Source organism: Orcinus orca, chromosome 18, assembly GCF_937001465.1.
Source record: "Orcinus orca chromosome 18, mOrcOrc1.1, whole genome shotgun sequence".
Taxonomy (NCBI): domain Eukaryota; kingdom Metazoa; phylum Chordata; class Mammalia; order Artiodactyla; family Delphinidae; genus Orcinus; species Orcinus orca.
In genome coordinates this window covers 45,542,113-45,567,636 of record NC_064576.1, presented here as the reverse complement: position 1 = coordinate 45,567,636, position 25,524 = coordinate 45,542,113, and the positions used below count along the sequence as shown (strand labels likewise).

At 34.3% G+C, this 25,524-nt stretch overlaps 1 protein-coding gene across 1 annotated transcript in view; it reads left to right on the top strand.

Annotated features, from left to right (window-relative positions):
- The window catches only part of TDRD3 (tudor domain containing 3), a 197,858-nt gene that overhangs the window by 149,117 nt on the left and 23,217 nt on the right, over nt 1-25,524 (top strand). The window contains exons 11-12 of the mRNA XM_004279927.3: nt 284-1,134; nt 7,380-7,505. Of these exons, the coding sequence (XP_004279975.2) occupies nt 284-1,134; nt 7,380-7,505 (977 nt within the window). The remainder of the gene's footprint in view (nt 1-283; nt 1,135-7,379; nt 7,506-25,524) is intronic.

The window sequence follows — 25,524 nt, the reverse complement described above, 5'->3', positions numbered from 1 at the left end:
TATATAGATTGGCTATGTTATAACAGTGCAAATATTCAGTGACAAAGACAACTTGTTTTTGAATTATCCACCATTTACTCATGGTTCATATCATTGCTTTACTTCACTAATGTGGCTAACCAGGCAAACTGTACGTTAGAAATACAGGACTCTAACAAAGTAAAGAGGGATTAAGATAATGAGGTGGGAAGATAGTGGAAGATGTTAAAATAGTAGTTTGATAATTAAGTATTAATACAGAGTCTTCATTTTAATATGCATATGATATACTTTTACTTTTCAGAACCTAAATCACAGCCACAGCAGCTTCATCAAGGACAACACAGATTGTCAAATACTGAGCAAAATGGAGTAAAAGATAATAATCAACCAAGATATCTTCCTCGAAATGATACCAGACAGCCAAGGAATGAAAAACCTCCTCGTTTTCAAAGAGACATCCAAAATTCAAAGTCAGTTTTAGAAGGCAGTGGATTACCTAGAAACAGAGGTTCTGAAAGACCAAGTACTTCTTCAGGATCTGAAGTATGGGCTGAAGAGAGAATCAAGTGTGATAGACCATATTCTAGATATGATAGAACTAAAGATACTTCATACCCTTTAAGTTCCCAGCACAATGATGCTGCATTTAAAAAAAGGGATAACTCTATGCAAAGCAAATCAGGAAAAGTTCCATCCTATGCAGAGGCAAAAGAAAATCCACTTCCTCAAGAATCCATAGATTATAATAATCAAAAACGTGGGAAAAGAGAAAGCCAAACAGCAAATCCTGATCATTTTTATGATAGGAAACCACGAACAATAAATAATGAAGCTTTTAGTGGTGTAAAAATTGAAAAACATTTTAATGTAAATGCTGATTACCAGAATCCTGTCCGAACAAATAGTTTCATTGGTGTTCCAAATGGAGAGACAGAAATGCCACTGAAGGGAAGGCGAGTAGGACCTATTAAGCCAGCAGGACCCATCACAGCTACACCCTATGATGATAAAATATTTTACAATAGTGGGCCCAAAAGAAGATCTGGGCCAATTAAACCAGAAAAAGTACTTGAATCATCTATTCCTATGGAGTATGCAAAACTGTGGAAACCTGGAGATGAATGTTTAGCACTTTATTGGGAAGACAACAAGGTATGCATGTTATAAAGTTATTAAATACTAATAGTACTGAATGTAACAGGCTAGTGAGACCATAGAAAGCCATTACTTTGGGACTGAGTTGTGTTCTATGATTGTACTAGTTTGTAAAGTCTTTGAATAGATGTATACATATATAACTTATCAAAGGGAAAACAAAATATTTAATATTTTTTATGGAGGCTTAGGAGTCCCATAGGATTTGGTTATGTTAGGTTTGATTTTCACCCGCATTTCAGAAAAGTATTGTAAAAGTGATTAAGTGAAGTTGATGAGTTACTTCAGTTATCATCAACTGAACTATTAATATTTTCTTTCTAGTAAAATTATACTGATTCACAAGGGAGAAAATCAGTTGAATGACACAAATTCTGCAGATTTCATTTAATTTAAAGATAAATACACAGTCAGCCTACTTTAAAAAAATTAAGAGCAGGAAGGTTAATTATTTAGCTAATAATAAATAATCTAAGAAACAAATCATTTAAACAATCTTCAGTTCTACATTATATTCTGGCTAAAAGGGAAAGAGGGAAATCGTGAAAAAAAAAAAAGATGAGGTTGAGAAGGAATACAGTGCATCAGATAAAAGAGCCTGGCTGAGAGGGAGAGGACCAATACAGTGCAAACAGGAAGGGGAAGAGGACAGAGGGACCCTCAGAGAGAAGGGCCTTTGTACGTGTTTCCCCTTCTGCCCAACATGCTCTTCCACCAACTACTCTTCTGATCCTTGAGGACTTGGCTCAGATACTTTCTAGAAGAAGCCCTTCTTTTCTGCCCCCTCATCCCTTCTACATTATTGTCTTTCTCAATCAGTGCTTTGTTCACTTTCTAAAACTTATTACAGTTTGTAAGTATTTTTGGTTTTGGTTCCTGCATTGATAACTCTTTCCCCTACCATGATTTTAAGTTCCTTGAAGGCAGGACCATGTATATCTAGTTTTTCCTCTGTTGCCCTGTTCCTCTCATAGTGTAGGGATTTCATAATTATTTGTTGACTTTGTTAACTAGTTCATTCTCAAGGGGGCACTTACACAGGAAAAATGTCGAGTAGTTAGGGGACTGGAGATATTAGCAAGGTAATAAAAACAGAGGTGAGTTATAGTGTGAGGGACCTAGGTGGATGTGAGGATCAAGTCAAAAAATATTTGAAATAAATATTTCATATGTAGAGTAGTTTCAGTTGATAAGGGTGTGCCTGTGTGTGGCTAAAAGGAGTGGTGGAAGTAAAGTTAACTGAAAATTTCAAGGAACTGAAATTCAGGCTAGGAAGTGTGGTTGGATCTTTTAAAAGATGCTGTAGGGCTTGGAATCAGGAGGTGTTATCTAATGATAGCAGCAAGGAGGGGTCCAGGTACAACTAGATGGCATAGTCTTTTAAGGTTTTGGTATGAATGTGAGATAACATTTGTCTAGAAGCAGCATCTCTACTGTCAAGTTTTTATTCAAGGCTAAAAGCAGAGGAGGAGACAGCACTAGCTGTGTCTTTTCTTTTTTTCAAGAAAAGCAAAAGCCTTCCCAGAAATACCAACAGACAAATTTCATTGGTTGGGAACTGTTTCACTTGGCTTCTCCTTGGCTATTAGGGAGACTTGGAAAGCAAGTACAGGCGTTCTTCACTATCTAGACTCTTACTCTTGCAGCTGAGACCACTCACTTTCCAAAATACAACAACTGTTTGATTTGGCTAGTGAGGGGTTACTTATGCTTAACTGTTTCTCCATTATGGTAGAGGCAAGAAGTAGTTGGAAATCAGTGTTAGTTTATAGAACTAACATGGTCTACCTTGGAGGGTTCACTTCTGTCAGATGCTTCTGTGAAAGGTTAAGATGAGGATGGAAATTTTAGTTTGCATTGGACAGTGTGGAGTTGATGGTGACCTTGACGAGCAGAGGAAGTAAATGATTAATAATTAATCATTAATAATGTTTGAAAGGCTTGGTAAAAGACTCAGGCTTTCCATTGAAATCCCATAAGGATTGTGCCCTAGTAGTAAGTGCAAAATACAAACAAGCCAGTACAATGCCTAAAATCAGCCCTTTACATGATTAAGGATATCTCCTTGTACTCTATCTGCCTGCCCCCCAAAATATAATCCTCTTTTGGGGAAAAGTAACATTTTCTATACAGATCCTCTTCATAGTATTTCATCTACAATGTCTGGCATCCTATAAAAAATTATGAGGCATGGTTAAAAATACAAAGAGAGAGAGAGAGAGAATATGAAAGACCAGAAACAAATAAAGCAACAGAGAATAACAGACCTAAGATATTTAGATATTAAACTTAGACAAGTTCTTCAACAAATATTGAGTATTCAACAGACCATAATTGAGTAGCTGCTAAGCGTTAGGTGCTTGGGATATATCAGATAGTTTTGTCTGTGCTGTTACCCAAATGCCTTCAAATACCTGATGAGATTGTTATTAAAGCTTTACTTTCAATTGTAATTTTCTCAGAAAATCAATGATACTGAATTCATCTATTGCCTCTACTGAATATATTCAAAGTAATGTCATCTAGCTTCTGAAAGATAGTGCCTAATATTTCCCAAAATGTTTTGAGCTTTTAGAGTATTCTTAGAATAATTGGATGATTGTCTAAGATGACTACTTTGAATTTACGTGGATGTATACATTCAGTTTAGAGTGAAGGACTGTAGGCTCTGTATAGATGCACCTTTAAGCAAATAAGATAAATATTCACTCTCTGAAAGAGATGGCATTAGTTATCTTCTGAAACCACCTAATTTAAGAGATAACTTTTAAGTGTTTTTTCAAGAATAGGCAACTTTCCAATTTTCTAGCCAGGGACTAAGGTAAAGATTTAAGGAAAGCATTGCCTATAACTGTCATTAAGAAAGCATAATCTTAATTGCATTGTAATGATGTTCTGGAAATAATCAGTTAGTATCATTTAAAATATTCCTCATGATAGCTTTTTTTTTTTTTTTTTTTTTTTTCCCTCCTCATGATATCTTGCCTTCTCTCAAGCTTTACTTCCATAGAAGGATTTGAGCATTTGGGACAATGCTTTTTCTCCCTGTATGTCTGCCATAACTAGTTCAGCTCTTTCAACTGGGGTATTGTAACAGCCTCCAAATTGGTCTCCTTGCCTTAAATCTTATTCCTCTTAAACTTGTCACTGAAACTGCCAACACTGTGATCTTGGTCTTAGAGCATATGTCATTCTTCCTAGTTAAAATCTTTCACTTGTAGTCTCTAGCATGCATATAGAGCCTCTATCAGCTGGTCCTTACCTTCTTGTCCTGTTGGTTGACCCATCATGCCATAGTTAATTTAAAACTGCTTGTTGTTTCCTATACTTTTCTTCATGTTTCATGTCTCTGTAACTTTCCCTGGAACACCCTCCTCAGTTCTTAACTTGGCTAAATACTCTTCATCCTTGAAGACCGTATCCATTGTCATCTGCCCCAGGAACTTTTCCTGAACTCCTTAGCTTTATTAAGTGCCATATCACTACACCTTTATTGCAGTACTTTCCACATTATATAGAATTCATTTTTCACATGTAGTTCCTGAAAGGATGCCAAGTTATTTGTTTTCCTAGGATGTATTATGACTGGCTGTCATTGTTGAACTTACCTGTTGAACTTACCTGAACTGACATTAATTATCTAAGAAGCTTACACCTGAAGCATGGGTCCAGAAATACAGCAACTTACAGAACACAGAAGCGTAAGGCTAAGAAATAAAGGAGGAAGGGAGAGATGTGAATGTATATTAAGAACTCTAAGATAAGGAAAATTCTAGCATGGTATCTCGAAATTTGCTAGCATCCAGATCTGGAAAGGAAAATATGATGGATTAACTTAATAACTTTTGTAGTATGAAGTATACTAGTTAATCAGTGAAAACAGGGACTTCCCTGGCGGTCCAGTGGTTAAGACTTTGCCTTCAAATGCAAGGGGTGAGGGTTTGATCCTTGGTCGGGGAGCTAAGATCCCACATGCCTTAGGGCCATAAAACCAAAAAATATAAAACAGAAGCAATATTGTAACAAATTCAATAAAGACTTAAAAAAAAAAAAAGCATCACTTATTTAAAAAAAAAAAACTCAGTGAAAGCAGGTTCTTTCCTGGTATACCCAGAGTAACTGCTATTTTAGAGGATTAAGAATAAGAATTTTTTTGTGTTTAGTATTTTTTGATTCTGGTGAGCCTATTAATGTTACTGAACTCAGGCTTTTCTGTTCATAGCTTGAAAGCCAAATCTCGAGAGACAAGTGTTGAGTAAAAGGAAAGATGGCTTTATTGAGGAAGCTGGCAGTCCTGGGAAGAAGATGGACTCGTGTCCCAAAAAACTAACTCCCCATTGCTGATCAGGGGGCAAGAGCTTTTAAAGTGGACTTTCAGGGATGTACGTGTGGAGGGAGGGGTTGGTGGAGGGGAGCTACATGCAGAACAGTAGTCAGCTCCAGCAATCATCTTGAAATTGGTCATAAAGTGACCTGATCAGCATCATATGATTGTTTTAAGTACAAGTAATCTTCAACTCCAGCGTCGGTGTGTTCCCATTTTCTTGAGGCCAGTTCTTGGAATTGTGTAAGATGGAACAGCTTATGTCATGGCTAGTCATCATGTGGTTAACTTTTTCTTTTTTTTTTTTTTTTTTTTTTTGCGGTACGCGGGCCTCTCACTGTTGTGGCCTCTCCCGTTGCGGAGCACAGGCTCCGGACGCGCTGGCTCAGCGGCCATGGCTCACAGGCCCAGCCGCTCCGCGGCATGTGGGATCTTCCTGGACCGGGGCACAAACCCGTGTCCCCTGCATCAGCAGGCGGACTCTCAACCACTGCGCCACCAGGGAAGCCCGTGGTTAACTTTTTCTATCTGGTGGGGGTTTCAGTATCTGCAAAGCAGCTCAAAGGATACAGCTCAGAATATTTATCTATAGCCCTGGAGGAGAAACTAAAGGTCCTTGACTTTGCTTAATGGCTAAACTATCAATATTATTTTTTTGTCTTGCTTGACTGTTTTCCTTTGTTTCTGCATTTTCTCACTTCTCTGATTAAATTTATTCTTTGGCTAAAGTTTTTCTACAGACAAGGGGCAGGTGGAGGACATGGAGGGAGAGGGGTGTTTGTCCTGGGAAGGTCCTATAGGGTCCTGTTATATTAAGGGTTACTGTTCGAGTGTTATATTAAAGCATCCAACTGCCCTAGTTTGAAGAAAACATTTCTTAAGAGTAAATAAGAGTTTTATGAGTTTTTCGTTTCCATATCATATTCACTAAGCAATGTTCAGATGTATAATTTGAGTCCTGAATGGGTTGACCTATAGTGGAGAGAATACTCCAATCAGTTGACCTACTCCCAGTTACCTCAACAGATAAATTTAAAAATTGTAGTTGTTACGTAAATTCAGTTCCTAGTGAGTTTGTTAATGTGTGTTGCTTCCAAGAGCCAAGGAACACTGGGTAAACAGATGAAATAAAAGTGTCCGGTCTTACAATGTCTCAAATCCTATAAATCCTGGGTATAAGTAATGTGCTTACTTTTTACCTGAAAACGCTCCTTCACCACAGCTGCCTGTATGACTGCAACAATGAGCCTTTTTCTTTTTTTTTTTTTGTCATATATTTCTGTTTTTTAAATACATTGCTCCATACTTAAATATTCTGATTAGTACATAAGAATCATCTTACCAGTGTTAGTCAAAGGGCTTCAATGGCTAACAACAAAACATAACACTAGTTCTTTTTACACCCATTAGCATGTGAATGTTCTTCTCTATTGACCCTCTTAGTTCTGAAATCTTACTACTGCTCAGTGTACGTATATCAGAACTCACATGGCTGAGAGAATTTCTCTCTTTTTCTTAGCCAATTTATGATTATCCAAAGGTAAGCTTTCTTTCTTAAAAATATTATTCTCTTAAAAATTATTTTCTTTAACATATTGTATATTTTAAAGTTGCTAAGAGTGTAAATCTTAAAAGTTCTCATCATAAGAAAAAAAATGTAACTGTGTGGTGATGGATGCTAACTAGACTGATTGTGGTAATCATTTCACAATATATACATATATCAGATCATTATGTTGTCCACTTAAAACTAATACAATGATATATGTCAATTATGTCTCAATAAAAATTGATTTAAAAAATGAGCTTTCAAAAAATACAAATATTGTAACATTTTGAGTATTTACATTTCCATCATGTATCACCCTTTGTAGACAATATTGATTGTCATATTTAAAACTCCTTTTTGTCTCCTCAGTTTTACCGAGCAGAAGTTGAAGCTCTTCATTCTTCAGGTATGACAGCAGTTGTTAAATTCATTGATTATGGAAACTATGAAGAGGTGCTACTAAGCAACATCAGGCCCATTCAGACAGAGGCATGGGTACGTGATCCAAATTCTGTACAAAGGCATAAGCTGTTTTGAAGGAAATACATAGCTCTAAAAGATTAGTCATAGTAATACGAAATTTGCCAGTGGAAAAATATTTTGAATTTGCTTAAAACCAGCTACTCCTAAAGTAAGATTTTAATTTAATAATTACACTGAACTACAGTAAAAATGAATGCATTGCAATTGCTTCTCTTGTATAATGCTTTGTTATATTATGCTTTGGAAATAGGTGCCCTTATTTATATGTTGGCCAAAAATGTGTATATGTTTTTATGGGTTCTTATGCATATTTTGTTCTTTCCGAGTTTGTTACTTTAAATTTGACTAAATTATGTCCAGCAGTTGTCAAATTTAAGTCTCTGTTGGATACATGTATATTCTTTATTATTTTAGTTACATGTAAAATTAAGAAAAACACTTTAAGTTATATATGAACTCATACTCCATTTACTACACGTATATTTATATATGTATATGTGCAGATTAAATTTAAATATCTTTGTTTAATAATTATTTGATTAATTTTGTCGCCAAATGTTATGTCAAAGCTGTGATGATTTTGTTGATGTAATTTAGACTGTATTGGCCTCATGGAGTCCATTTTATACAGGACTTATGTGACTTTACATAGATAGATTCTCAGCTACATTTAGGCAAAAACAGGAGGACAAGGCATATTAGAATTTGTTTCATAAAGTTTTTTTCAAAATTTATTTCCTTTCTGTAATTTGTGGATACCTGTTAATAAACTTATCACTAGAAGCCTAATTTGTTGCTGTTTCCCTAAAATGTAAAAATATACTAGAAAACTATATCATCTAGACAGTAGCCTTCATCATTGAAGCATACATTCTCATGAGCTGCTTTTAGTTTAGTTTAGCTTTGGTCTTTCTAGATTTTTCTGTCATGACTTCTGTGTCACTGCTCCCTCTCGCCTCCCCAAAAAAGATAAATAAAACAACAACAAAAAGCCTAGTAGCAACAATCATATTTGGGTCCATAGATCTTTATTCTTTACCTTTTTATTCTAGAAAAATGATCATTTTTTAGGTAGCTTATTGTTTCATGTTTTACAGTACAACATTCATACGTTTAAGAGATCCTTTCCTTCACTCTCATCCTCTAAAGTTTAGCTGCTTTTTCCCTAAAAGACTGAAATACCATCAATGTCTAATTTATATCTTTTCTTAGAGAAACTTGATGTAACTATATCTTTTGCCCTTTTGATTCCCATGTGATGGCTATTTTTATTCTCTTTTCATTTATTCTCTTTTTCATTAATACATCTTAATGTAGTTTTGATGGTAAAAGTATTTATTGAGTCTTTATTTGTAGAAGTTGAACCCTAGTTTGCTATTCATCATGTGATCCCAGTGTTTTTGGCCATTACAGTTAGAGTCAAAATAAAATTTTTACATTTAGTGTTTTTTTAGGAGATTTAATAAAAGATTAATTTTATTCTTTTCTCCCTAAAGAAAACTTTAAGTTTCTTTACTTTGTTTCTTCTCTACTTCCTCTTTCTGTTCCAGAGTGGACATAACTTATGAGCACATTTCTCATTCCTCACTGTAGCTTTTCCATTCAGAGGTGTTTGGTAGTGAAGTGATCATTTTCTTTCTACAGTCAGTGACTTTTCCTTTTTTCCCCTTAATAGTCCTCGTTGCTTTATTATTGATTTTAGGTCTTTGTAAACTTAGCTGGACAATAAATTTATCACGTGACAGCCCATGTAGTGATTCTGAACCACAGCAGTACTTTCATATCCCTGCCTACTTGTGAATACTCTTCTAGGCTTTATTGTGCTATTTTTTTTTTTTTTTTTTTTACCTATTTACTTTTTCTGCAGTCAACTTAAAAATCTTTCATAAGATACGTGAAATATTTTTCAGGTAGAAGCAGGATAGTATTACTAAATCTTTTGGAGATTCTGGTATTTCTTTTCTCCTATTTACAAGTAACCAAGTGATTGTTGATGTTTTATGATTTTGCATAAATTAATACAGCAAATATTTTTGGATCATGAACAGTGTTATTGAGGATAAGATCATCCTTTCTTCCTTATCTGTGTGAATAATTGACTTAGTTGTAGAAGCAGCTCCTTCTTGATAAATAGAAGCCACCAGCTTAACGTATCTTAACCCATCTCCTTTTTTTTTTTTTTTGCGGTCCGCGACCCTCTCACCGTTGTGGCCTCTCCCGTTGCGGAGCACAGGCTCCGGACGCGCAGGCTCAGCGGCTATGGCTCACGGGCCTAGCCGCTCCGCGGCATGTGGGATCGTCCCGGGCTGGGGCACGAACCCGCGTCCCCCGCATCGGCAGGCGGACTCTCAACCACTGCGCCACCAGGGAAGCCCACGCATCTCCATTTAAAAAAAAATACATATGTGCACATAGACATAAAAAGCCTCTGAAGAAAAACAATCTATGTGGCTGTCAGTACATTTAACATAGAATTAGTGTAGAGTTCTCTTATCCTCTGAGAGTGCTGATGTTGGGGTCTATGAGCACTTTTTCTTTTTGTAACTTGGGAATTGTAACAAGTTTTAAGTTAATTCAAGCAAAACATTCACTATACCAATAAGAAGGTAACTCTAATTGATAAGTCATACTAGAAAAATTAAAGAGCTGCAAAGGTATAGCAAGGTGTTAGAAGCCTTAGCACAATTATTCACTCACACTATGGACTGTGTAATTTTTAATTTTTTTCAACTCTTGCACTACATATGTACATTACTGTTTTTAATTATGAAATGATTTTGTATATTTTATTAAGGTTTATGTTAGTTATTGGCACAAGATTCTGGAAAACCTCTTTTTTCCCTAAATGTAGCAATGATCATTCATTGAAATTTTTTTAATAGTTTGCAGGAAAAATAACCAAGAAGCCTGCATATAAACCAAAAATCTTTATAGAAATCAGTTGTCTGTATTGTCTCTTAAAGGTGTAAGGATAAATTATTAAATAAAAAGCATGAAATGAGATTCAATGACTAAGTTAATAGTTTCTTATGTGGAAAATTAGAATAAAAATCAAGTTAATAGTTTAAATCTAACTGTTAATATTTTTCTCATGAAGTTTAAGAACTAATTGCCTTAAATCAGTCTGTAGACAAATTTCTATTTTCCCCTTCTATCTGGATGTACCTTTTTACTTCCAGAACATACTCAGTGATGATATTTTAGATGGCAAAAATATATGTTCTGATTATGATTAAATACGTTATTTCCTCCTGATCTACTGAACTTTTTCTTATGTCATACTTGATTTTTTTTTCTAGCTAGATTAAACCTGGATCTTTTAACTATGGTAAAATATTCTGTCTTAATTTTAGTGTCTTTATTATAGTAAACTCTCTATCATATATTAATGTGAGATTCACAGCTCATTCTTTTTTTTTTTTTTTTGCGGTACACGGGCCTCTCACTGTTGTGGCCTCTCCCGTTGCGGAGCACAGGCTCCAGACGCACAGGCTCAGCGGCCATGGCTCATGGGCCCAGCCGCTCCGAGGCATGTGGGATCTTCCCGGACCGGGGCACGAACCCATGTCCCCTGCATCGGCAGGCGGACTCTCAACCACTGTGCCACCAGGGAAGCCCACAGCTCATTCTTAACTGGATAAATCCTCTTTTTTTTTTAAATGTTCTTTGTATATTGCAGGATTTTCCTTATTTTACCAAAGTAAATGAAGCATTATGGAATCTCATATTATTTGTAAAACTATGTAGGGAGAAAACCATAATATTATTTTATATTTCTGACCACTGTATGAGAAAACATTAGGGGCAAAGGAAACCTATTTGTGTTTCCTGCAGGTGCTTTTCAAATTTATTCTTTTTAACTCTAAAACTAATATCAAGAAACCAGTAAAAAGATGCCACAGGCAATTTGGAATTACTGTAAAATACCCTGGCGTTGCTGCTCAGACAAATCTTTTGTGTTTTTAGAGTGTTGTTGCTTCTGAATCACTTTTCTAAACCTGGAAGGACAGTGTCAAGTCCTGATTTCCCAGAATATTTATGACTTGTATGCCACTGAGACTTATATATCCCAAGAAATGTTTTAGAACATGCTGATTTCTAAACTTTCTTTTTAAAGGTTCATAGTATCAGGAAATGATCTTTGTTCAGTTAATGTTCCAACTAGAAAAATTATGATTGTATTGATAATGGTTAGTTCTAAGACCTTAGCATACACATCAACTTGGGCAGTAATTCTGGAAAGTGACAGATGGATTGTTATTGTCTTTTAACCTACCTTAAATGTTTTTCTGTACCATATTTATTTATTCAACAAATATTCATTGTATGTATGTTAGGTGCTAGGCATTGTTCTGGGTGAGGAATATATGTTAGTACTCAAAACACACAAAAGTCCTGCCCACAAAGTTATAAGAAAGTTATATTTCCAGTTATGTGAAACAAACTTAAATATCTCATGGGAGTGTTCATTCTTACCTCTTGAAGCTTTAAAACAAGATATAAGTGGGAAAAATTTTGTTTACTGATTTTTAATTTAAATAATGTTTAGATCTTTATTTCACCTTATTTGAAGATAAAATTATTACAGAAGAAGAAAGTGTCATTTAATGAATTTTATCTATTTAAAATTTCCTGTTTATCTACTTGATTTAAAAAGTAAATTTCTTTTTAGATGGGTTTGGGTTTCTTTTAAAAATAATTATAATGTATATCTTTTTCAGTTTTAGCATACTTTAAAAAAAGAACTATCAGTTTCAAGTTTTACTTTTGAAGTAACTTTGTGCAAAATTTATTTTATAATGACATCCTGGGAAGCACATTTGAAAATTACCTTTTCAAATTCAAATAATGTTCAGAAAAAAACAAAGTATTCTACCACTAATAAAAATATTAAAGAGAAACATATTACCCCCAAAAAAATCCCTAACCTATTTAATGAGGAAGGAGATTGAGAGTTTTGATATGTAAATTAATGACTTAAAATGGATCCTAAATGTATTAGATGTATTAGTAAATTTATTAGTAATGTAAAATGTAAATTTATTAGTAATGTAAATGTATTAGTAATTTTAATGATATAGTAATAAAGTTAGGCTATATCTAGTTTGTATTTGATATCAAAGATCATAATAGATATTAAAAAGAGGACAGCTGTTATAGAAACCATTAACTTCAAAGGGAAATTAGAATTATGTAACAGTGAGGTTCTGCCAATTAGTATCCAGTAAAAAGTGCAGGCACCTAGTTGATCATAGTCCAGAAGGTTTTTCATTTCTGATAATAAGTTCTTAAATAATTTAGTGGGTATAATTTACCATACTTAAATTTCTGCACTAAAAGCATAATTTGAGTAAGGTCAGTGAAATACTGAAATACATTTTCTTCCACTATACATATTTTGGGACACTTCCCTTTCTGAGATTGCCTTATAGGCAATGCTCATTTTCTTTTGCAGTGTAAACACAGAGTAAATCAAAAGGAAACTGTACAGCTAGTTCAGCCCCATTTAAGAACATAATTTTCACCTTATAGGTGATGGAATTTGGGGGATTCCATGTAATATCTTTAAGCTCTGTTTTAATAAAGTTTGGTTGTATTTGATATGCTTTATTTATTTCTTAATCTATCACCCAGCTTTTCACAATTCGCACGGGAGGTTGTGGATTATACAGAAGGACTTTACTAGAGATATGAAAGCTTCTGACATAGAGGGAGAGATGATTCATTCATAAACGATGCCATATACATTGATATATCAACTTAAATACTGTTGACATCTACCTCCTGAGTCCCAAATTCTGTTTGTGAATTTGAGATTATTATGAAACCTAAGAGATTATTATGAAAATCTCGAGATCTAGTTTTGACCGGGCTATATTATTCAAGAGACATTTTATTTCACCATTAAATTAATACTAAGAAAATAGTATGCTATTTTAAGAACCTGTACAAAAGTACTGCTTGAATTTTGCTATCTGATAATTTAATGTATTGTAATCTATTCAAAGGAACTGTATATAAAAGTATCTTTAAAAGGTTTCTGGGTAATCTGAGTTTTCCTTTATTGAGCAATGAAAGTACATCATGTTATTATTTCATGTTCCTTTTTATTGAAGGTAAAATAACTCCCAAAGTGAAATAACATGGTAGGGTATTACCTAAGATGTGCTGTCTTTTTGATTTGTTTCTAACTTTAATTACAATTCATAAAACAATTTAAGCCTTATATTATTTAAATATTAAGAATCAAGTTAGCATAACTGTTTGAAAAATCTTTTTTGTGTACATGAATAATACCAGTAGCTATTATGTTAATCTTTTATCTTCTAAGTCTCCCCTTTATTAATAGCAACTTAAAGGATGGACTCCTGGATTATGGTGCTGGCCAATTGAGAAGTAAATTCTGAGATGCTTTAGACTTATGCTAAATGTTGTATAATTTTTATTTTTTCTTCAAAGTAGTCTTAGGAGGCATCCTGGGTATGATCTACAGCTGAAGGGGGCTAGGATTGTCAGATGAACTTATTTTTTCTTTTGACATTTTTGATTTAATAGACGCAAGGTTTGTTCTCTTTCAAGTGTAAATTTTATTTTTTCATTTACTTTACTTACCCGGATTTTTAAAACTGTAATTTCAAACTGCACTGAATTTTACCATTCCTTCACATATGTGTGCAGAAGACTTGCTAATATACTCATTGCACAGGAAATAAAGTAGTAAAATAAATGAATATGAGGAATATTTTTGTTTTGTTTTATTTCTTGTTCCCAAAGATGTTAAAGTATCATATTGGGCATGTGCCTTGACTAGGCACTCATGTCAGTATGTTTTAAAGATTTTTATAAATCTGAAGAGGCATCCTTCTTGAATTAAAAAAAAAAACAACAGTGCACACAGTTCTGTTTTAGTTTCTAGTGAATTTCTGAGCCTCTTCCATCTATACCTAAAAAGCCAGAAAAATATGTTGCTTATTGCACCATAGACTTTATTCCCTTTCAGATGGAGCTCCTACAATGCATCTTTCCAATTCTAAAGTCAGTGGTTGTGAACTTTGTTGGTGATAGGCTAAAAGAGGATTTATGATACATATTTGATTGCGTACCATAACGAGTCGTCAGTCGTCCATTTTCTTTTTTAACCTTACATGGTTATTTGTGTTTTTCTGTACTCTTGCTTTTGTCACCTTATTTATTAGTCATCTCTCCGTGTTTTCATTCTATTTCTTAAACATCATTGTATCCTTTTGACTTTGTTTTTTAAACTTTATTTTCTTTTCACATTTAGTGGGTGGTATCTCTTGATGTATTTGTTTATTACCCCTTCCTACTGATCCTAATTTCCTGAACTTTACTGGACCTATGCTGTTTGTTCTAGAATCATGTGCAGTAGGCTTCACTATCACACCTCTAGAAAAAGAGTGGAGTTGATCTGTCTCCTTGTGAGAAACACTCTGGTGTTAATAGCTTTCAGTTCCATTAAACTTGGGAAATACTGGCAAGAGTTTTACACCTTAGTTTCAAATAACTCCCTTAGTAGTGGCCTGTCGTTGGCTGAGAGCTCCATTCAGAAGGGACAGGACGTTCTGCAACAGTGAGTACATTTTATTTGCCTTAAAAAAAAACAAAAAAATCCCATATAGTTTGTTAAGAGTAAACATAATGATGAGGTTCTAGTTAAGTAGCTCAGGCCATCATAAGAATTTAAAAGTTATTATTTTTTTGTACATACTTCTTCATGCCTAGCCCATCTAGCTCAGGGTTAGTTCTGTTTCCTGGTTAAATAAATTTGGAAAACGCTGGGTTAAAAAATTAAGTATGCTTTTTGATTACAGAACTTCTTTGAGCCAGTAACAGATTAATATGTATTTTAAATCTCCAAGAGAGAGACATATATAGTGTTTATTGCTTCACAAACTTATTTGCTCATGGGACCCTTTTTTTTTTTTCCTGTATAAAATTTGTTATAGAAAGTCTACAGGAGGTACTTTGAAAAACATCATACCTCTTTTCTTTGTAGTTTTCAAATTTCACATTTTTAAAATAGGGTGAAGATTTATCTTCAGAAACACTGTTTTAGATGTTCCAGACTTCTTCTTAATAATATAATATTGTACTTTTATGTTATAAATAGACTAAATATATAAAAGGCAATTTTTCCTCAAACATGTTCCATGATTCTTTACCTTTCTATGAATAGAGGACAAAATATACTTCTGAAAATTTATGTCCCTTCTAAGTACTTATGCCATTAGTAGTAGTGTTTTAATTACATAAAAATAAATTTGAGATCTTCTTTTACATGTAATTATACACAACTCACTGGTCATTTAATTTAATTTTAACTTAACTCTAATTCTAGAAACATTTATATATTAACTTTTTAAAATTTTCATTCATGAAAACTCCCATTGTAGCTTTTATAATATTGCTGTTTCTTTTCTGTAATTCTTGCCTAATAACCCACATGATCTTTATATGTTTCAGCAGTCAGGCATTGCCATGATTTGTTTGGGTATTGTATTTGTTTTTCTCCAATAATCTAGCCTAAAGCAAAATCTGAAATCCTTTTTTTTGTTAAACTGGCATTGGCTACTGAATCAAAAGAAAGTATCAAAGCAAGTTAATTCCACTGAGTGTGTGGGCATTCTTAAATGAAGAAGAGGACTCCTAAAATACCAAAAATTCTGTTTTGTTTCAACGTTTGTATTGCTCCTTTACTAATAGGCTAGTGTGTTCTCAAGCCTTTAACTAGTATTATTTCAGTTAATTAAAAGCTTGTTAAAAGCCTCAGAGAAAACAAACTATTAAACTTAACTGCTCTTGGTCTTCTGTTCAAGAGATCAGAAGATCTCTCATTTTCCTTGTAACAGTTATTAAGATGAATTGATAATCTTGGATCTAACTCCAGAGCTCACTTGAGAGATCTAGAGGGGAAAAAATTATTATTTTAAGAAACATATCCTTTCCAGGCACTTATAATTATAAACAAGGGCAGAATGTATGGTTGGATAATAGCTAGTGAAAGTACAAAGGAACTCTGTTAATAAGCAGTAGGTATAAGTACCATTTGTTTTAGAGCTTAAGGGGATTTGATTTTAAGTGAGCATATGAACTGACTTGGTGGCTGAAACAGTGGAAAGAGGTCAGTAATTATTTGTTGAATGATTAATGTAGTCCTAGTGGTCACCCTTATTACTTCAGACATGAAGCCTGAGTGTAACAGTTTAATATGATAGTTTTTCCACAAGTATTCTGAGTGCTTTTTGTAACAAAGCTACTTTAGAAAATAGATTGGCATATATATGCAAGGGATTAAAAGGATATAAGACAAGTAGAAGATAAATTTCCTTCCTTCCAGAAGCCACATAATAAATATTAATAAGGCCTCTATCTGGCTGGCATGGTTCCAGTCTGGGAACCATTGTTGGCATGGTTCTTGATTATAATTTTGTTATGCTTGTTAAATGAATGGTATGGTGTGAAGGAAGTAAGTGGAGAAGGCCAAAGTTGACTTTTGAAAACTAGTGTTAACTTTAACAACTTTTTATTGGAATTTTTATTTTGCCTGAAGTGTGCTCATTTTTTCCCCCAGATCATGTGATTGGGAAATTAGGCTCAACCCTCCTGGTCATGCTTACCCAAGAGCTTATTATTCAAAGTAAGATACTAGAAGTCAGTTTCATTCTGTTTCTATATGGTTCAAATTCTAAAATTTATGGACTTGTTATCTTTTTTTAATGTTGGTAGCCATTTTTGATACTATTTAATGAATGATTAAGGAGAATATAATGAGCATTTTATCTTGAAAAGTTTTAAGTAAATAAGGCTTAAAATAATGTGGAGAAAAGTATTCTAGTGTATTTTTTTCCTTATAAAGTGATCAGTTAATATGAATCTTATTAAGAATTCCTGAATTTGACCATCACTACTCAAAACGAATGTTAGATGTAATTAGATTTTTAAAATACGGAATTGAAGTCTTAAAGCAAATAGATAAGGGAGACAGATCAAGAACTTGAGAGTAGTAGTTCAGAAAGCCTCTAAAAGCTTTGGGCACAAATAAAGATATCCCTGGTTGATCTTTTATGTGCCCTGATTAGTGTTAATGCATACTAAGCACTTGGCCTTACTGATAGTAGTTCTCATAAATAGAAAGACTGTTTGAGACTGAGATGTAGTGGAGCTGATTACAAAATGATCTAGAAATGCTAAAACATTGGTCACATGCCCAGTCCATTTAAATTGTATCCTTGTATTCTTAGGAAATAAGCAAAGCAAAGAAAAATTCTCATTGAATGTGTTTAAAATTAAAATATATAATTCCCTAAGAAAAATTAAGGAATGATACAAGAAACTTGAGACTGAGAACTCTAAATTTTTTTATAGAAAATTACTTATAAAAGGCTACAATAAAAGCATTTTAGATATAATTTAGAAATGAATATAAGATTTAAATTTCAGGAAAATGATATGCACATTTTCCTATTGATTTATTAAAAATACTTAAAATTGGCTACGAAAAGACTGAATATTCCGTTCATTCTAATGATTATAATTGCTTTAATGAAATTAATGACTGAGGGAAGGTATTTAAGATAGGAAAAAAAATGACCACAGAGTAGGTTAAATGTAGATTTGGTATCTTGATTCTTAAGCATTTTTCAAAATAATTTTCATAATGGTATAATTTAAAAGGTTTGACTTAAACTGCTAAACAAAAATTTTTTAAACAAACTGCTTTAAATAATTTCAATTATAAGAACAAGTTTTGCTTTCTGAAATGATAATTGCTATTCTTTGAAGTTCCAATAAATTTCACATAAATGGCAAAAATACTTCTGACATTGTCTACTGCCAGTTGCCATTCTTGGACCCGAGGCTGAGGAACATTTTCAGATTCTGTGTGCTTTATCCTGAAAGAATTTGATGAAAAAGGGTCACTGAGAGAGTGAAATGTCTGCTCTGCTTGGCCTTTGAAAGAAGGGGAGAGGGCAGGGCTAGTCTTGGGCAAATTACTTCCACCTCCCTTTTTGCCCCTGCTTCAGCTCCAGGGGAGCTGGAAATGCACAGAAGGAGTCAGAAGACCTGGGTCGAGTCCTGGCTCTGCCACTTACTACCTATGTGACTTTGGGTAAGTTATTTAATGTCTCTGGGTCTCAGCTTCAGTACAGGGTTGTTGTGAGGATTAAGTAATATGATCAAAGGAAATGTGCTTTGTAAACTCCCAAGGTCTATAGAAATTTAAAATTTTATTATCATAACCTGGCCTTCTTCTTCCCAGTTCTTCCATAGTCTGGTATCCTTGGCTATGCATTTTTAAAGCAGCCCAAAATGACAACTCCTTTTGCTTTTCCCTGTATCCTCTCCATATTGGAACTCTTATTCCTGTCCTCTGCATGCTTCAGACTTAAGTATTCTAAGAATATTAAACCAGACTGGTTAAATTAATCTTCATTGTAGAGTGTGGATTGTGTTGCCCCTTTTTACCCTTCCCACTCTCACCTTTCTTCTTTAATCTTCTCAGAATTGTGCACTTAGAAACGTCGAAAAATCTCCAGTGCATGGAAGTTCGCACAGTGTTGGCAGAAGTCCCTTAAATCGTGTTACCCAGATCACTTCTCCATTAGTTAGTAAGGTTGATTGGGTAAATGGGAATATGATTATGTCTCTTGTCCTTTCTTTTTCTCTGTGTGAAAGGAGATGGAAATAGTTCAGAGTTAAAACTTCTTCTGAAATCTCACTGATAAGCTAGATCCTAAATTGAGGAATAATCATAGAGAGGAGACAAGGGATTTAGTGGCCATTTCTTTGGTCAGCTCTTTGAGTTGTATCTGACTTGGCCTCATCTTTGATTCTCAGTAAACTCCAGCCTACCCTCAGTCAAACTAAATTTATAACACCTGTTGTCCTTCCTGGGTGCTCAGTTGATAGAGCCTGCATGGAGATAAGGAGGAAAGAGAACTTGCCTTCTGCATCACGTCTGGTTTCAGATCAAGGGATCTTTAAGAGGCCATAATGAGAGCTTGTAGCTCTACTTGATCCAGCCTTCCCACATAATCTGAGAATGCTTGATTTGGCTATGTGTCAATAATAGTAATAATAGCCCTTGATGTTAACTGCTTGCCATTAATGCCTAATTACCATGGAGCACAATAACAGTTACTCATGTCATGATTAGATTAACTTTCTTAAAATTTTTATTTTATTTCATTTTTACAGCCTTGAACCATTGACTTATGCTCAATATGGTTTCTTGCTGAAGTAGCAGTGTCATCTTTCTTAACTAAAAATTAGAAATATTGAACTCTAGTGGCAATCAAATGCAAATTGAAATGATAACAGTGTTAAATGTGTGAATTAATGGGAAAAAATTAAATGATAATGTTCATGCTGGCAAAGATGCAGTGACACGAGTACTTTTATACATTGCTGATGGCAGTGTAAATTGGTGTGATCTTTCTGATTTTTTTCCAAGCCTTAAAAGTGTTCATTCCCTTTAAACTAACAATCCCACAGTTGTTAATCTCTGCTAGTGAAAGATCAAAGGAATAAGTGAATTTCTGAGAGATGATCATTGCAGCAATAACAGGAAAATCTAGAAACTACTTAAATGCCTAACAATAAGAATGGTAAAATAAAGCATCATTCATCAGCTGGGTGAAATATTTTACAATTGTGATAAAAGATCATTATGAAGGCTGTAATATCATGGGAAATATTTATGATGACTGAATGAAAGCAATTTATAGAGTTGAGAATGCCCTCAAAGTAGTGGTTGTTTTAGTGTAGTAGAATTATGTACAGACTCTGTATATGTGTATATACTTATTTTTCAATTTTATAAACTTTCTATAATTTTGCATTACATTTTTTATTTGATAAAGTAACAGCAAGCAAAATAAAATTAGCAAGAAGAAAGTTGATCATGATTAGGGAATTTTAGTCTTAAAAAGAAATCCCTAAAATTTGCAAAAAGGATCTGAAAATATGGGAGTTTACAAAAAGAGATATGAATAAAAACATAACTTCTTTCTAATTTTGCCCTTTGCCTTCAGTGAAGTTAACAACAACATGATTATGGTTTTCCATGATAAAGTACCATGATCTTTGAACTTGTTCCTGTCTATAATTAGTAAATGAAATACTCCTACAATTAAACCAGTAGACTTACCTATACAAATTACCACCTTCATTCAGTCTATCCATACAACCTACTTTCCAATTCCTTGCAAAATTCTCTCTTAATCACTGTCCACAGAACACATCAGAATTCAGTCTCTCCCAAGTGCTTTCAAATGCACAGCAAAATACATTTCTCCTATGAAATGTTTATTTAATCCATACAGGCATACCTTGTTTTATTGCACTTCAGTTTATTACGCTTTGCAGATACTGCATTTTTTTACAGGTTGAAGGTTTGTGACAACCCTGTGTCGAGCAAGTCTACTGGCACCATTTTCCCAACAGCATTTGCTCACTTTGTGTCCCTGTGTCACATTTTGGTAATTCTCACAATATTTCAAACTTTACTATTATATTTGTTGTGGTGATCTGTAATCAGTTATCATTAATGTTACTACTGCAAAAAGATTTCAACCCATTGAAGGCTCAGATGATGGTTAGCATTTTTTAGCAATAAAGTAAATTTTAATTAAGGTATGTGCTTTGTTTTTTTTAGACATAATGCTGTTGCACATTTAAAGACTACAGTGTAGTGTAAATATAAATTTTGATATGCACTGGGAAACCAAAAATTAGTGTCACTCCCTTTATTGTGATATTTGCTTTATTGCAGTGGTCTGGAACCAAACCTGCAATATCTCAGAGGTATGCCTGTACTTACTTAACATTCATAATTTTGGGAATATGTTAGTTTATAATTATGATACTTTGACACTTTGTCCCTGTTTTTTTTGATACATTATTAAAATATTAACTGTAAAGTGATATTTTTATATTTGAGGTTTTCTTACTAACTTATAATTTCAAATATATTTTAATCTGTTTCAAAAATCTTTTTGAGCACTTACTATGTGACTTTATCTCTCCACCCAGAACAGTGCCCAGCACAACACATTTCCTTAGAATGATTGCATGCTGGACAATGGCAGTGCATAGATGAGCAGTCTCTACACTAAAAGAGTCAGACTAGCAGAGGAGCCCAGCAAGTAAAGCACCATAGATGGAGCATGTTTAACTCAGTCAGGAACTGACTCATAGAAGAGACGAGGCCTTCCCTAACTATCGTATTATAAAACAGCAGTGCGCCATCACACAAACTCTCTATCCCCTTTGCCCGCTTTATTTTCTGCATATCCTGCCCCTCCTTCCAACCCCTAAGTGAAAGCAATGTGAGAACAGGGTCTTTGTCTCAGCTAATACTTCAGCATTCAGAACAGTCCCTGAAACATAAGGCTTTCAATAAGTACTTGTTAAATCTGAATGAATGAAGTTTAATGTGAGTCTCGAAAGTTTTGAAAGACTTAGCTTGGGAAAAAAACGTGTGAGAGAATAGCAAAGAGTGTAAGAGGGCATGGTAGGGTGAGGTATTTTGGTAGCAGTATAGGTTGGGTGTAACAAGTGTCAACAGATGAGGCTGGCTGCAAAGGCAGGTGGCTTGAAGGATGGGGAGTCAGGTGGGTTACAGTAAGGAGTTGGAATATTTATATCTGAGAATAGGGACCAATGAAGGATTTGGGGTAAGGGAATGTCATGATGTGATTTTGCTTTAAGAGATTATTTCCTGTGGTATAGAAAATGGGTTTCAGTGAAAGCAGAGAGCAAGGAGACCAGTTATTGCAATAGTTAAGGCAAGAGGTGGGGACTTTGGAGTCATCAGAGTCTAGGCAAAAGTAGAGTATGGGTGAGATTGTGTGTAAAAAGAAAAAAGAAAGTGTGTAAAAAGAGAAAAGACGAAGACAGGGTCAACTTCCAGGGAATTTCACAGCTGAGGGGTGGGAAGGGACATTGAGAAGTAGCTGTAGTTTAAGAGGACAAGGGGTTGGGCAAATGGGGAGGGATGCTTAATCCACAGTATAAAATGCTGGAAAGGTCAAGGAAGATGAGAATTGAAAAGTGGCTGTTGGATTTGGCAATTGACAGGTTCTTATAACTGTAGAATGCACTTTCAGTGGAATGGTGGATGTGCGTGACAATTTGTGGCTTCTTGATAGTAAGTGGGACATAAGAAAATGAGGTTTAGGCTACTTATAGGATCTTGGTTGTGAAGATAAAGAGGATAGAAGAAGAGAATAAGGAGTAAAGGAGCTCAAGGTGAAAATCCAAGCATGTTTACATCAAAGGCAGAGTGAAGAAAAGAGAGAAAAAGAGGTTGTAAAAATAGGTGTAAGGATTAAAAAAAATCCAGGCTGTGGTGAGAAAGTGGGGTACGATCACTTTGGGTGACTTTGGGTATGTTGAGGAGTACTAAGGAGAAGAGAGGAAGGAAGTAAATATAGGTGTGGATGAGAGTAAGCTGGGTTTCAGGGAAGGAAGGTGAATAATCCTTCACTAATGAACTCTTTTCTATCAAGTAAAAGCAGGTCATCTGTTCAAAGTAATGAGGTCAAGAATAGGAGAGGAATTTTGAAGAGAGATGTAAAGATTTAGAAACCACCCAGGAAAATGGGAGAAGAAGCTGACCAAGAATGTATTTTCACAGCAGAAGTTTTCAACCCTTAGTAAAACTTACGCGCAAAGCATTCTGTGAGAGTTCATTCTCAGTTTCTGGTCTTTTAGTAGCTGCAGGAAAAGTTTAAGTGGATATAAAAATGAGAAGAACTTTACAAGTTTATTAAGTAGAAACAAACAAGTTAACCACTCAGCCCATTTTCAGTAGAGGTTCTCATTAAGGACCTGATATTTGAAAGTCTGCACAGTCATAATGACTATGTTATTGCCCTAGGACCTCAGCAGAATTCAGTATTGGAAAATGCCCTGTGAAAATGGCTTTAAGCTCTTGCTAGTAACATTAGTATAATCCTAGGAATGTTAACAAAAGTTTCAGGCCTTCTTGAGCTAATCTTCATGCCAGGTAGTGATACATTAAATAGATAAAAATGTTAATTCGGTATTTGAACATTCGAAGACGCAGTGACCCTGTGTATGTTTGGGTGTGCAAGTGTGCAAGCATGTGAGAGATATCATTGTTTAAAAAATTGTGATAGTTACTAAAATGTTCATTTAGAGTGGCTTATCTCAGTAAGGAGAAAAGAAGAAAATAAGGTAGAAAATTTTTAAACTCCTGTTTAATCTCTTAAAACCTAACCTATTGACTTTTCTATTAACTGACCTATTTACAGAAGGAGATTTTCCTAACATGGACACAGTTTTAAATAAGGAAAAAAATTTTAAATGCTCATCATAATATTTGCATGACAGTTATAAAGAGTTGTCTAGCTATGGAATTATAAAACAAAATCCAAATATGAAACCAGTTAAGAACACATGCTGTTCACAATCATAGAGTTAATTTATAAGCTACCATGGAATATTCTTATTCTGCTATTGAAGTGGACAGCCCTTTCTCATTGCTACCATACCAAAATATTGATAAAGATTTCTGAAAAAAGAGCCTCAACAACTTACTTTCAACTTTCCTAAGAGAGCTTAGGAAAGTTATCTGTCTCAAAGTTTATGCCACAGAATGTGATAACACTCATTAAACAGAAACAATACTATGAGGTTTATCAAATTATGAAATTGATGAACATCCTTTATTTAAAATGTATTATAAGTTCTTAGGTAAATTTAGGAACTTGCCAATTACATATACAAAGCAGAATTGTTTGTATTCATCTAAGCCTCTGAGGGTAAATGTCTTGGAACATGTAATAGTTAATGGGAAAAATCTGATGTGAAAATATTTGTATTGCTGAATTTTACTGCTTTATTATACTTTTCCTTCTCATTAGTAATATTTTTCAGAAGAGTCTCCATGTCTGTGGATACCAAGGGTGGGGGACACTAAGTTGGATGAATTTCATAAAGACAATTACAGTGAGCCCTCTGTATCCACAGGTTCCACCGACCGTGTATCAAAAATATTTTAAAAAAAAAATTATAGGAAGTTCCAAAATGCAAAACTTAACTTCGCTGCATGCAGGCAACAATTTACATAGCATTTACATTGTAATAGATATTATAAGTTATCTAGAGATCATTTAAAGTCTACAGGAGGGTGTGTGTCAGTTATATGCAAATACTATAGTACCATTTCATATAAGCACGCACAGATTTTGATATGATGGGGTAGTCCTGGAGCCAGTCACTCATGGGTATTGAAGGACAAATGTACTGTATTTGGTAAGCTAGTAGGATTTGTCTCAGTAAAGAAGATTGCCTCTGGGTTCCTTTCTTCACTGGAAGAAAAATGAACATTCTGCTAATTGACCAGATTCTCAGCCTCACTTTTGTATTACATTGGTTATTGACACCAATAATTGTAAAATCACTTTGTAAATGTAGAGTGCCACATCAAGGCTCGTTTAGCCTTATGTGTTCTCAACCTCTGTAACTCACTAGAATAATGCAAATTGCTTGACTCAAACCAATAAAAGAGAAACTGTGTTGTATGTGACATTATAAAGAATGGAACTTTACACTTGTGAAGGAGTAATGATAGCTAACTTTATTGAACACTTAATGTTGTACCCAACATTATTCTAAGCTCTTTACTTAACACTAATTTATTTAAAGTATAGTAGCTGCTTATTGATAGTGTAGCCATTTCAGGGTAGTTCATTCTCTCATTGAATGATTCACAGTAGGCGGTGCTCAGAGTAGATAGCATTGTGGATAATTTGTGTTTTATAGTAAGAACTATAGCACCTAAATGATATCACATCCATTTTGTTTTATAATTTCATGATGTATTTAAAATGTAAATGAGATGGAAAGCACTTGATTTTGATCTATTTATATAAGCCTTGTAAAAGTTTAACATGATAGGCAATTCTCTCCTTCAGCCTCTGTATCTACTGGGATGTGTGGAAAGAGCATGGATTTTAGAGTCCAGCATAACCTGGGCAAG